Source organism: Fundulus heteroclitus, unplaced genomic scaffold (assembly GCF_011125445.2).
Source record: "Fundulus heteroclitus isolate FHET01 unplaced genomic scaffold, MU-UCD_Fhet_4.1 scaffold_120, whole genome shotgun sequence".
NCBI classification, from domain to species: Eukaryota; Metazoa; Chordata; class Actinopteri; order Cyprinodontiformes; family Fundulidae; genus Fundulus; species Fundulus heteroclitus.
The window spans coordinates 590,812-604,570 of record NW_023396532.1 but is presented as its reverse complement, the minus strand read 5'-3'; the positions used below and the strand labels follow the sequence as shown (position 1 = coordinate 604,570).

At 45.1% G+C, this 13,759-nt stretch overlaps 1 protein-coding gene across 4 annotated transcripts; it reads left to right on the top strand.

The window, feature by feature from the left end:
* Positions 1–7,819: 7,819 nt before the first annotated feature.
* LOC118558278 lies at positions 7,820–11,383 on the top strand. 4 transcript variants are annotated; one of them, XM_036128789.1, is made up of 3 exons: positions 7,820–7,968; positions 8,162–8,221; positions 8,359–11,383. In XM_036128789.1, exon 3 carries the CDS (start codon positions 8,881–8,883, stop codon positions 10,198–10,200), a length of 1,320 nt encoding a protein of 439 aa, XP_035984682.1. In that variant the 5' UTR covers positions 7,820–7,968; positions 8,162–8,221; positions 8,359–8,880; the 3' UTR covers positions 10,201–11,383. The 4 variants fall into 4 exon arrangements, with proteins under 4 accessions (XP_035984682.1, XP_035984679.1, XP_035984681.1 ...); XM_036128786.1 differs by having other exon boundaries at positions 8,162–11,383; XM_036128788.1 differs by having other exon boundaries at positions 7,820–8,163; positions 8,301–11,383.
* The last annotated feature ends 2,376 nt before the right edge of the window (positions 11,384–13,759 follow it).

Sequence of the window (13,759 nt, the reverse complement as noted above, 5' to 3'; positions counted from 1 at the left end):
CAATCCCCAAACGTCCTTGGTCCCACATTGCTGTGTCACTGGTTTACCTGTTTCCCAAGGCATGTCAACTATTCTAACTGTGGTTGATCGTTTTTCCAAGGCCTGCCATCTCATCCCCATCAGAAAGTTACCCAATGCCCTGCAGACTGCCCAGCTCCTGGTTAAACACGTCTTCAAGCTCCATGGTATACCAGCTGACATACACTCTGACCGGGGTCCCCAGTTTATCTCACAGGTTTGGCGCCATTTTTGCTCTGCTCTCGGCACCCGTTACACCCTCACCTCTGGCTATTATCCAAAAACTAATGGACAGAGCGAACGAATGAATCAACAACTGGAAACCACCCTTCGCTGCCTCACGTCTTCATCCCCCACAGAATGGAATAAGTTTTTGCCCTGGGTCGAGTATGCTTTAAATTCTCATGTCTCTGCTTCCACTGGTCGCTCGTCTTTTGAAGTATCCCTAGGTTATCAACCCCCACTCCTGTGACGAACTCAACATCCCTTTCACCTCATTTAATGATTACATAGCTCGTTGTCAAGAAACCTGGAAGGATACCATCTCAGCCCTTACTCGCGCCGCAGAGCAGAGTAAGAGGTTTGCCGACCGCCGTTGTAGACCTGCTCCCCAGTACCAACCCGGTCAGAGGGTATGGTTATCTTCCAGGGACGTCATCACCAACCCATCCGCCAAGAAGCTTGCTCCCCGATTTTCTGGACCCTACGAGATCAAAGCAGTTATCAACCCTTCTACGGTTCGTCTTCGTCTGCCACCCCATTCGAGAGTACATCCGACTTTCCATCTTTCCCAGATCTAGCCTGTTTTGGATAGTAATCATCTGCTCAGATTTTGCTCTGGCGCTCCCCCTCGTACTCCCTTGGCGTTACCAAGACGGGCTCGCGGTTCTCCCCTCCCGGACTTCCCCAAGACTCCTGAACTCTGGTTAATCCGTTTGTCGCTCCCGTCAGCTGAGGTTTGCTTCGGATCTCTCGCCAGCTCCATCTGCCGCCCTCCAGTCACCACCCACCACCTAGAGTAGGCACACGGGGTTCCCGTACGCTACTCTTCCCCAGTTAGGTCTCTCCAGCTACATTGTAAGCCGCGTATGATTCCGCACGTTCCTGGGTTTTGCCTCCTATTCATTTTCTCCCCTTTCTCTTACAGTCAACCCCGCTCTGACGTTCAGGCCTCGTCCAGACGATTAGAGTCTTGTTTTATTTACTGCCTTCTTCTAAATAAACATCTTAAAACTGTGTTCTGCTCAAAAAGAGCAAAAAAGATTAAGGAGGCAAATTACCCAGCCTCAGTCAGGGACAGAAGCATTGGGGGTACCAGTAGGAGCTTTACAAATGCCTTACTTAGTTGCTCTCTTCCCAATGGGCAAACTGTGACTAGGCAATTGCTACTTTACTCCCCTTCAACTGGCTGTGTGTATTGTTTTGCTTGCAAACTGTTTTCCAGTAAGCACAAAACTTTTGTTCATGGATTTTCTGACTGGAAACATTCAGAGCTGATTGGTGAGCATGAGAGGAGTGTGGAGCATAGGACATGCATGCTACCATTACAAAATCGCTTCAGAGGAACAGCAACAATTGACTCTGACATTGTCAAACAGCTTGATGCAGAAAGACAATACTGGCGGGAAGTTTTGAAAAGAGTTGTTGCAGTCAATTAGTTTTTGGGAGAGAGGGGACACGCTTTCAGGGGAGATGATGAGCTTCTGGGATCAGCCCACAATGGTAATTTTTTGGGCATCATAGAACTGCTTGCCAAGTTTGACCCATTCCTAGCTGAACACCTCCAAAAGTTTGGAGGTAAGGGAAAAGGTTCTGTGTCCTACTTATCATCAACAGTCTGTGAAGAATTTATCCATTTAATGGGGGAGAGAACAAAGCAGGCAATTGCTAATGAGCTCAAAGAGTCAAAATACTTTTCTGTTATTACTGACTCCACTCTAAACCTTGCTCAGGTGGACCAACTCACTTTTATTTTCAGGTTTGTTAAAACCAGATATGTAGTTGAGCATTTTCTGGCTTTTGAGCCTATTGAAAACCATAGTGGGGGTAGTTTGGCTGAGTGTGTTGTTGCTATGGTGGAGAACCTGGGCCTAGACTTATCTAACTGTAGGGGCCAGTCATATGATAATGCAAGTAACATGTTGGGAAAGTACAATGGAGTCCAAGCTCATCTTGGAACGAAGAAATCCTTTGATTTGCTATGTCCCCTGTGCAGCACATTCATTTAATTTAGTTGGTGTCAATGCTGTCGACAGTAGCCCAGAAGCTGGACGTTTTTTTTGACTTTGTACAGGCAATGTCAATATCATTTCCCGTTTTAAACGTCTTGACAATATATCTAATCGGATACATTTGGAAAATTCTAATTAATGGCAAATTAGAATTTTCCAAATGTATCAAAACTCTCCCCTCCTTTAAAATGTGACACATGCAGGCTGTCAAGCAATGCGTTGTATTGGATCACCGGCGTGAAAGCGCGATGGGTAGCCTATTGTTTTTTTTTTGTTTTAATCTGTTATAGCATGCTTCCTTGCCTTGCCAAGTGTAGATGGCAGAAAATAGTGAATAGAAAATGTAATGAACGTACAATTACAGTTGAGGATTTAAACATAGTAAGTATAGTATGGGTGGCAAGAAGTCAAATAGATCATACAGCTAATAGCAAGATCTAATGCAGCCACAATGATTTCAGGTCGGACAATATGGTTTCCTTTATCATATGGTAGCACTAGTTAGCAATAAAGTCTCTAGAAATATGATTTTGACTGTGTCCGGTAGTGTGTGTCGTTATATCTTAAGTTAGATTTCGTAGCTTCATAGGTTTCAGAACTTGTCTCTATGACAAGCTAACGCACGCCCACCTTCCAACAACATTTTAGGCTACACGGTGCACTTCAGCTAACACCCCACGTCTTAACCTTAGCAAGTTGTTAATTTCATTGAACATATTGACAGTGTTTCTGATTGCGCTTAGTTTCAACAATTTAATTCGCTTTGCATTTTTGAATTTACATCATTGGAGATCGTGTGCATGTAGCTGCACCTAGTATTTCTGCCAGGTTTCATTGAACTCTGGCTACTCCGTTGTGACACGAGTGGCTTAATGTGCCACGACCAGGCTAGCTATAATTGTCCGGAAAGATGTAAAGCAACAAACCGCTTCAATTTATTCACAATCCACAATAGAATGGTTTGTAAACATTTTTTTGTTTGTTTTTTTGAGGGGGGGGGGGGGGGTCTGGGCATATTCTTTATTCAGGGGCCCAGACTACCCTTAATCCGTCCCTGGCAAACCTCCATCAACATCCATGTTGTGGAACTGCAGGTACGGCCATATGTCTCCATCCTCCAGTTGTGGAGCGTTCCACCTTGAAACAGGAATTATTTATTGTGTCGTAACGTCTGGAGGTTCAATGAAACCATTTTCATCAAGTGCTGCTACTTGTAGACCAGAAATGATGTTTGTTCTCATAAAGTCTTTATGTCCCGTTGTTCACAACTGAATTCTTGTTATTTTGTCCTTCAACAGCAGTTTTCTGGTCAAACTTTCTGTGTAAAATGTGTTTCTGCTGCCCGGGTCCAGAAATGCAGAAATCTGCACAGTTGTCTTACTTTCTGGAATCCTGACCTGGACAGCAATGATAGAAAGGACTGAGTGATCTTCATCATCATCATCATCATCCTGATATGGCTACAGCTTAGAGTCATTGTGGAGGTAGTATGTGGAGGATGCTGTGGACGTTTGTAGGACCATCCTGCAGCTTCCTGGTCAATGTGGACACTGAGATGTCCTCAGTGACGTCCAGAACCATCCTGAAGACCTCTGCAGTCTCTGCTCATGTGTCCCAGTTTTAAACAACTAAAATACGTCAATTTACCTTAATAAAGTTCACTTTATCTCTGAACTTAAAACATTTTCACTTATATTACTTAGGAGTCAGTAGAAGCAGCTGTGGGTTTTGTAGAACTTTCTCTTATTTCCAGGTTTTCATTCATTCTTCACTGCAGTAACATTTGTAATAATTCAATTCAATTTTATTTATATAGCGCCAAATCATGAAACATGTCATCTCAAGGCACTTTACAAAGTCAAGTTCAATCATATTATACAGATTGGGTCAGATTATACATATTGGTCAAAAATGTCCTATATAAGGAAACCAGTTGATTGCATCAAAGTCCCGACAAGCAGCATTCACTCCTGGAGAAGCGTAGAGCCACAGGAAGAGTCATCTGCATTGTACATGGCTTTGCTGCAATCCCTCATACTGAGCAAGCATGAAGCGACAGTGGGAAGAAAAACCACCCATTAACGGGAAAAAAAAACCTCCGGCAGAACCGGGCTCAGTATGAACGGTCATCTGCCTCGACCGACTGGGGTTACAGAAGACAGAACAGAGACACAACAAGAGAAACAAAAAAGCACAGAAGCACACATTGATCTAGTAATCTGTTCTACATTAGATGGTAGTAGCGGGTGAGCCGTCTTCTCTGGATGATGTCACAGTTAACAGAACGCCAGACCAGGTGTACCTACTATGAAGAGAAAAGAGAGAGAACAGAAAGTTAAAGCAGAAATGACAACACATAATGCATAATTGAAGAACAGTAGAACTCAATATAGTGAGAAAATTAGATCCTGATATACTCCAGTAACCTAAGCCTATAGCAGTAAAACTATAAAGGTAGGTGAGAGTAACATGAGTCACTAGTTATAATTTTTGTCAAAAAGAAAAGTTTTAAGCCTAGTCTTAAAAGTAGACAGGGTGTCTGCCTCACGGACCAAAACTGGGAGTTGGTTCCACAGGAGAGGAGCCTGATAGCTAAAGGATCTGCCTCCCATTCTACTTTTAGAGACTCTAGGAACCACCAGCAGACCTGCAGTCTGAGAGCGAAGTGCTCTGTTAGGAACATACGGGGTAATCAGAGCTCTGATATATGATGGAGCTTGATTATTAAGGGCTTTATACGTTAGAAGAAGAATTTTAAATTCTATTCTTGATTTAACAGGAAGCCAATGAAGGGAAGCTAAAATTGGAGAAATATGATCCCTCTTGTTGATTTTCATCAGAACTCTTGCTGCAGCATTTTGGATCAGCTGAAGGCTTTGAACTGCATTTTGTGGACTTCCTGATAGTAAAGAATTACAATAGTCCAGCCTTGAAGTAACAAATGCATGGACCAGTTTTTCAGCATCACTCCTGGACAGAATGTTTCTAATTTTGGCGATATTCCGGAGGTGAAAAAAGGAAACTCTGGAAACCTGTTTAATATGGGATTTAAATGACATGTCTTGGTCAAAAATAACGCCAAGATTTTTTACTTTATTACCAGAGGCCAGGTTAATGCCACCCAGATTAAGTGATTGGTTAAGAAGTTTATTTTTTGAGGACTCTGGCCCAAAGATTAAAACTTCGGTCTTGTCAGAATTTAGATGCAGGAAATTTAAAGTCATCCAGCTTTTGATGTCATCAAGACATGACTGCAGTCGAAGTAATTGATTGGATTCATCAGGATTTATGGATAAATATAGCTGAGTATCATCAGCATAACAGTGGAAATTAATCCCATGCTGTCTGATAATTTTGCCTATCGGAAGCATATATATAGTAAAGAGAATTGGTCCAAGGACTGAACCCTGTGGTACTCCACAGGTGACCCTAGAGTTTGAGGAAGATTTATTATTAGCATGAACAAATTGGAATCTGTCTGACAGATAAGATTTAAACCAGCCTAATGCTTTACCCTTAATCCCTACAGTATGTTCAAGTCTTTGTAGGAGAATATTGTGATCAACTGTATCAAACGCAGCACTGAGATCTAACAGGACAAGTATAGACACAAGTCCATTATCTGAGGCCATGAGAATATCATTGGTGACCTTCACCAGAGCTGTTTCAGTGCTATGATGAGCTCTGAAGCCTGACTGAAACTCCTCAAGTAGGTCATTACTTTGTAAATGTTCACAAAGTTGATTAGCAACTACTTTCTCAAGAATTTTAGATAAGAAAAGAAGATTAGATATAGGTCTGTAATTTACTAACTCATCTTGATCAAGAGAAGGTTTCTTAAGTAAAGGTTTAATAACAGCTACTTTCAAAACCTGTGGTACATATCCATTTACTAAGGATAGATTAATCATGTCTAAAATAGTGCCACTGATCAAAGGGAATATGTCCTTAAACAACTTGGTTGGGATTGGGTCTAACATACAGGTAGAAGGTTTAGATGAAGCTAAAATTTTAGATAGCTCAGAAAGCTCTACTGCTTCTAAACAGTTCAAACACTGCGCAGATTCTAAAGATTCCTCCAATGCTGCCTCACTTACTGAGGACGAGGTAATCATGTTTGGGAGGATGCCAATTATTTTATTTTTAATGGCATCAATTTTATTTATGAAGAATCCCATAAAATCATTACTACTAAGAGCTAAGGGAATGGATGGATCAACAGAGCTGTGGCTCTGGGTAAGTTTGGCAACTGTACTAAAGAGAAATCTAGGATTATTTTTATTCTCTTCAATTAATGATGAAAAATATGCTGCTCTAACTCTGCGGAGGGTCTTGTTATACAACAATAGTCTGTCCCTCCAGATTAAGTAGGATTCCTCTTGGTGTGTAGAGCGCCATTTTCTCTCCAATTTCCTAACATTGTGCTTCAAGGAACGCAGCTCTGAATTAAACCAGGGAGCCAGCTTCCTGTGAATAATCACCTTCTTTTTCAAGGGAGCTACATTGTCTAATGCAGAACGCAATGAGGAAGTCACATTGTTAGCAAAGGTATCGATTTGTGAATGGGAAGAAACAGCAATGCTGCCATCTACAGGGCATTTCTGCAATACTGAGGATATTAAGAAGGGGACAGACTCTTTAAGTTTTGTTACAGCATTATCCGATAAAAATCTACTATAATGGAACCCTCTTTTGGGGGTGGAGAATTCAGTTAGATTAAACTCAAATGTTATTAAAAAATGATCAGACAGGACAGGGTTGTGAGAGAATACTGTTAATTCTTCACAATCAATGCCATATGTCAGCACAAGGTCTAAAGTATGGAGCCGAGAGTGCGTCGGTTCATGCACATTTTGAGCAAAACCAATTGAATCTAGGATAGTTTTAAAGGCTACACTAAGGTTATCACATTCAGTGTCAACATGGATGTTAAAATCACCCACTATAATAACCTTATCAGTATTTAACACCAAATCAGATAAGAAATCTGACAACTCATCCAAAAACTGAGTGTAAGTGCCTGGTGGACGATACAAAACAACAAACAGAAGAGGTTTTATTGCTTTGCAGTTTGGATGAGGGAAACTGAGGGTTAAATGTTCAAAAGAACTGTAATTATTAGTTGGCCTGGGACTAATTAATAAATCAGACTGAAAGATAGTTGCCACTCCTCCTCCTCTTCCCACAGATCTGGGAATGTGGAAATTTGAATAACTGGAGGGGGTTGACTCATTTATACTAACGTAGTCCTCTTGTAGCCAGGTTTCTGTGAGACAAAACAAATCAATCTGATTATCAGAAATCAATTCATTAACTAACAAAGTCTTTGGAGGGAGAGACCTTATATTTAATAGACCACATTTTATTATTTTATTTTTAGGTTCAAGGTGAACCATATTGATTTTTATTAGGTTTTTATGATTTGTTCCTTTTAGATCAGTTTTTGATCTGTTAAGTTTTGGCCGTGGGAAAGACACCGTCTCAATAGGATAATAGATGGGTAACAGTACAGAAGCTGCAGAGAGGTGTGTTAAACTACGGCTCTGCTTCCTGGTCTGGACCCTGTGTAACAGGTTTAATTTGTTATGATTCCACTTGTCATTATTTTTCATTCGGCTCACTATATTATGGGGAAACAGCGCCCTCTATTGGTGGTCGGCTACGATAAGAGTAGTGTGTACAGCTACCTCGTTGCCATTATATGCAAGACGGGCACGAGGTGAGTTCTTCGCTGTTAGCACAGTGGTAAAGTATGATGTATTATGAGCCATTGTCAATTGTATGATCCCTGGCGGGATGTATTTATGGCAAATGAGGTACTACATGCATTTTATTATCGTTATAACACTGTGCTACACTGTGTTTGGAAATAACAGCTAGTTGATGCTAATTGCTAATGCTGTTCCTCGTAGAGGTGCTGTGACTGCTGTGAAGAGCCTATATGTGACCAGTACATATCCTGTTCCACGCAGGTATTTGTTTTATTTTGCTGCCTTTCTTTTAAATATAAATGTATTATTGTGGCCATTATATGCAAGACGGGCACGAGAGGTGCTGTGACTGCTGTGAAGAGCCTATATGTGACCAGTACATATCCTGTTCCACGCAGATTAAACGCATCATCCCACATCTTCCGTCTCTTGGCCATCTTTAAAACACAACGCGGAGGTATTATACTAGGAAAACAAGACTACTTCTATCTGGACCGAGCTGAACAAACAGACGGCCAAGTTCAGTACGGTTACATTGGTGCCGTTACCCATTCTTCGGCTGCATCGGCGCGGGTGGGCTGCGTCTATTTCCCGGAGCCGCTCGCATCGGAGGTCCGTGGGCTGCGTCTATTTCCCGGAGCCGTTCGCATCGGAGGGCCGTGGGCTGCGCATCGGACCCGGACGGCGGAGCACAGAGCCCCGCAGGGACACTTCACCGCCTCGGCAGTGTGGCGGTAACCGATTTAGTGAGTGTGGAGCTATATATTTTTTTTTTTTGCCTTTTGCGGGCTGTAAGGAGTGAAGGAGTCAGTCGCTGTATTTTGTTTCACTGAGTTTTTGAGGTTCATTTTTGCCCCTGTATTTTATTTGAGAGTGCTCTGTCTTTTATTTGTCTGTTTTTGGGGACTGCATATTGAGCCATGACAGGCATTAATGGTTTTGGTAGGGGGAGAGGGTTCACAGTTTTTACCCCGGTGCCTGCAGTTGGTAGAGGCAGAGGCACGTTTTTATTTTCCCCTGAAACGTCCACACCAAAGCCGGAGTATGGTGATTCGGGCCAAAACGTTAATAACACTTTTATTGCTCCACAAGCTGATGTTAATGGGAAGCTTTTGAGTGATATAGCCTCTAAGATTGGGCTTTCTATTGGTGAGAGTATTGCAACATGCATTGAGACACGTCTTGGTAATGCAGTGGGTTCTGGTGTAGTTGGGACTGCGGCTAATGAGTCTACTATGCTGAATGTCATTGTTCGCCCTGATGTGAAGGAGCCGGTGAGTTTTAAAGGGGATCATGACTCATGTTCAGTTCAAGAGTGGGAGGTTTTGATGTTGTCGTACTTGAAAAAGAAGGGCATCCCGGTAGCTGAACAAGCTGAGGAAGTACTGTCTAAGCTTGTGGGGAGGGCACGTGAAGTGGTTAAAGTGGGCATACGCAGTAAGCCAGTTTTGACTCTGACTGACGGACCTGAGCCCATTTTTGAGATACTGAAACAGCATTTCAGTGACACAGTGTCATCTACCTTGCCCTTAGCAGACTTTTATGCTACTGTGCCCCACGCTGACGAACACCCCTTTGATTATTGGCTGAGACTTAACAAAGCTCTTGAACTGACGGAGGACTGCTTAAGGAGACAGAATAAGACTTTTGACTATCTTTCACGTGACTTGGCTGCCATGTTTATCCAGAACTGTCCTGATCCTGAATTGTCGCTTATATTTAAGTGCAAACAATTAAGCGAATGGACGGTGGCTGATATTCACGAGAAGCTCGTTGAGCACTGCAGGACTCGCAAGCAGCTAGCTAAGCACAGATTGACCTCTGCTCTGCTTTCCCAGCATCAGGAAGTTGTTGACTCTGTGCGGAGTGTGGCGCCCGTCAGCGCAGTTCGACCCTCAGCTGCTGTTGTCTCATCACCTGATGGACAGTCGGCTGAGAGCTCACCGGATCGCCTGGACCGGGTCATCGCCCTGCTTGAACGTGTTCTGGAGCAGCAACCACGTCAGCACAAGCTTCCGTATAAGTCTAATGTGCACACACAGAGGAATCTGCCAATGAGGTCAAAACCCGTAGTGCCCTGTGCTGTGTGCAGTGATGAAGGACACACTACTCAGTACCACTGCAGGTCCAATCATCTGTGCTTTAACTGTTTTGCACCTGACCACACACGAGCGGAGTGTCCGGGGGCTGTCGCCACGAAGCTCAGGGGCGCTGAGCCGGTGCGGCCGCAGGAAAACTAGATGGCCTGCATGTGGTGGGGGCAAGTGTTGGGCCTAAATGGGATCCCCTTGGTGCGAGTGTCGAAGATGACAGGGAGTCTATGTATCAAAGTGTATGTGAAGAGAGGGAGATGGGACGCACTCCAGTACTCCAAAACATTCAGAGACTCAAACTACATGACCAACTGTTTTACGAAGATGTAACACTGGGCGGGAAGGTGACGGTCAGAGCTTTACTGGACAGCGGATCCATGGCGTGCACCCTGAGCTCAAGTGTAATGCCCCAGTTGTTACGGCAGGATGTTTTAAAGGGCTCCACCCTTGAGCCGACGAATACCGTGTTGATTGGGTGTGGGGGGTCCAGGACCTTACCTGCTGGCATGTGCGACCTGGAAATGGAGATTTACAGCTGCAGAGTGATTGTCCCAACGCTGGTTGTCGAGAACCAGAGTGATGAACTGATTGTTGGCAGTAACCTGTTGAAATATGTGATTAACAGGCTTAAGCTAAAGAGGGATCTTCAGGGGCAAAGCCCCACAGCGCTCAGTTGCGGTGATAATGCAGAGCAGAGGCTGTTAAGCTTGTTTGCAGGGGTGGAGGTTGACGATGAAGTTGTCCCAGATGCGATTGGAACTGTCAAAATCAAAAGAGCTGTCACTCTGGAACCAATGACCGAGCATCTGGTTTGGGGCATATTGCAACGAGTGGACAATACGCTGGCTGGGAGCACAGTTGTTGTTGAGCCAACTGTAACTGGATCCAGACCAAGGACAGTCATAGTGGGGAGGTCTGTGTCGATTCTGAGAGGGGACGGGTGGCTACCGCTGAAGGTGATTAATCCGTCAGACAAGCCAGTCACGCTGAGACGTAATGCTAAGCTGGCTGATGTGGCTACTTGTGACTCAGTAGAGCTGTTTGCTGGTTCCCAGCTCGGCGTCCAACAACAAGTACAGGTGCCATCTGACGAAAGTTCGACACATAGCCTTGTCTCAGAGACCTCCACCCTGCCTGACCATCCTCAGCCTAGGACACAGTGTGCCGCTAATTCACTTCAGTCAAAACTAAGTGAATTGGGACTGTCAGATGTAGACATAGAGTCATGTGAAGTTGCTCCAGAGTTTAAAGCAAGACTTGCTAGTCTTATTGACGAATATCAGTCAATTTTTTCAAGAGACAAGTTGGATTGTGGCAAAGCCACTGGTTGCCTACAGCGTATCAGAGTTATGGACGAGAAACCATTCCGGATGCCATGTAGGCGTATTCCACCAACGCAGTACGAGAAACTGAGAGAGGCACTGGATGAGATGGAGGAGCGGGAAATCATTCGGAAGTCTTCTAGTGAGTTTGCATCTCCCTTGGTGATCGTTTGGAAGAAGTCGGGTGACCTGAGGATCTGTAACGATTTCCGCTGGCTCAATGCACGAACTATCAAAGATGCTCACCCACTCCCTCATCCAGCTGATGCCCTAGCAGCCCTGGGTGGCAATGCCTTTTTCTCAACCATGGACTTGACCTCGGGCTACTACAATGTTGAGGTACATGAGGCTGACCGAAAGTACACCGCCTTTTCATCGCCGTTTGGATTGTATGAATACAATCGGATGCCTCAAGGTCTTTGCAATAGTCCAGCTACGTTTATGAGGATGATGCTGAATATCTTCGGCGACCAGAACTTCATGAGCTTGCTGTGCTATCTGGATGATGTCCTGGTGTTCGCTCCAACGGAGAACCTAGCTCTTGAGCGTCTGCAGATGGTCTTCCAAAGGCTCCAGGCTCATAACCTCAAGCTCGCTCCAAAGAAGTGTCACTTTCTGAGGAGGTCAGTGAAGTTCCTCGGTCATGTCATCAGTGCCGATGGGATTCGGTCTGACCCCGACAAGGTGACTGCTATCACCTCCCTAACCGAGGCAGACCTTATGGAGGATGGCACAGATGTTCCTTCTCAGAAAAAAAGGTCCGCTCTTTCCTCGGCATGGTGGTTTACTACCAGCAGTTTATTGAGGGCTGTTCAGCAATTGCCAGACCGCTGTTTCAGCTAACCTCAGGCTCCAAGGGTCCACGTGGGGCGGGGAGAAAGCGTCGCCAGGTCCGCAAACAGCTCTGTGCCAACGACTGGACGGAGGAATGTAGGCTAGCTTTTGGTCATCTAAAGCAAGCCTTATTGGACCAGGTCGTGTTGGCTCACCCGAATTTCTCTGGACACTTTTTGTTGTCGGTAGATGCCTCTACCAACGGACTCGGCGCGGTCCTGTCTCAAGTGCCTGATGGTGGTTCTACAGCTAGACCGATTGCCTTCGCCAGTAAATCGCTCAGTCACGCCCAGTCCAAGTACCCAGCGCACAGGCTAGAGTTTTTTGCCTTAAAGTGGGCGGTGTGCGACAAGTTCCATCACTGGTTGAGAGGTCACCGGTTCACCGTCTGGACAGACAATAATCCGTTGACCTATATCCTGTCCAAGGCCCGGTTGGATGCGTGTGAGCAGAGGTGGATTGCTAAGTTGGCGCCATTCCAGTTTGATATCAAATACATTCCTGGCGCGAAGAATGTGGTGGCGGACGCTCTTAGCAGGGAGCCCTTTGTGCAGTCCAGTGCATCCCACCGCCTGACGAGAGTGCCCTATAACGACCTGCTCGCAGAGGCTGCTGCAGTTGGTGCTAATGGAGTGCAGGAGGCGTTTCGCTGGTCAGCCAACCCACCTGAAGTGTTATCTGAGTGCGGCCAACAGTTGACGCAATGTGTGGCAAATGTCAAGCCTGGCGGTTTGTCGTCACAGGAGGTTGCGGCTGTGCTACGTGAATGTGGGGACGGTGATCCGGTGGTGTGCCCCCATGCCCTCCTTCTGCCGCAGTTCCCGCAAACGGTGCTAATGACCCCGCAGATTAGCTCTGACCTGCTCACACATGATGTTTTGAAAGAAAAACAGAGGAGTGACACTGTCCTGAGCAGAGTGATATTCTTTGTGGAGAGGAGACGGAGACCCTCAAGGAGGGAACGTGTCAAAGAGTCTGCTGAAGTTATTAAGCTTTTAAGAAGCTGGGAGAAGCTTGCAATGAGAGATGGTGTTCTGTATCGGGTGACTAAAAGTCCTGTCACAAAGAGAAAGACCTACCTGTATATTGTTCCTCTCTCTCTGCGCTGCAAAGTTTTACAAGGTGTTCATGATGAGGCAGGACATCAAGGACAGCAACGGACGTTGTACTTGACAAGACAGAGGTTTCACTGGCTTGGCCTGGCTCGCGATGTTAAGGAATATGTGAAACGCTGCAGACGGTGTGTGGTCAGCAAGTCACCAGAGCCTGAAGCCAGAGCCCCCTTGGAAAATGTACGGACATCTGAGCCTCTTGAGCTTGTCAGTATTGATTTTTGGACTGCTGAGGATTCGTCCAACAGATCCCTAGATGTGCTCGTTGCTACTGACCATTTCACAAAGATGGCACACGCCTTCTTGTGCCCCAATCAGTCAGCCAAAGCTGTTGCACATCAGCTGTGGAACAACTACTTCTGCATCTATGGATTTCCCAAACGGCTACATTCAGATCAGGGAGCCAACTTTGAGAGCGCTCTTATTGCAGAGTTGCTG

Excerpts from the sequence above, each read along its gene's own strand:
- LOC118558278 (XM_036128789.1), top strand. The coding sequence starts at position 8,881 with ATGACAGGCATTAATGGTTTTGGTAGGGGGAGAGGGTTCACAGTTTTT.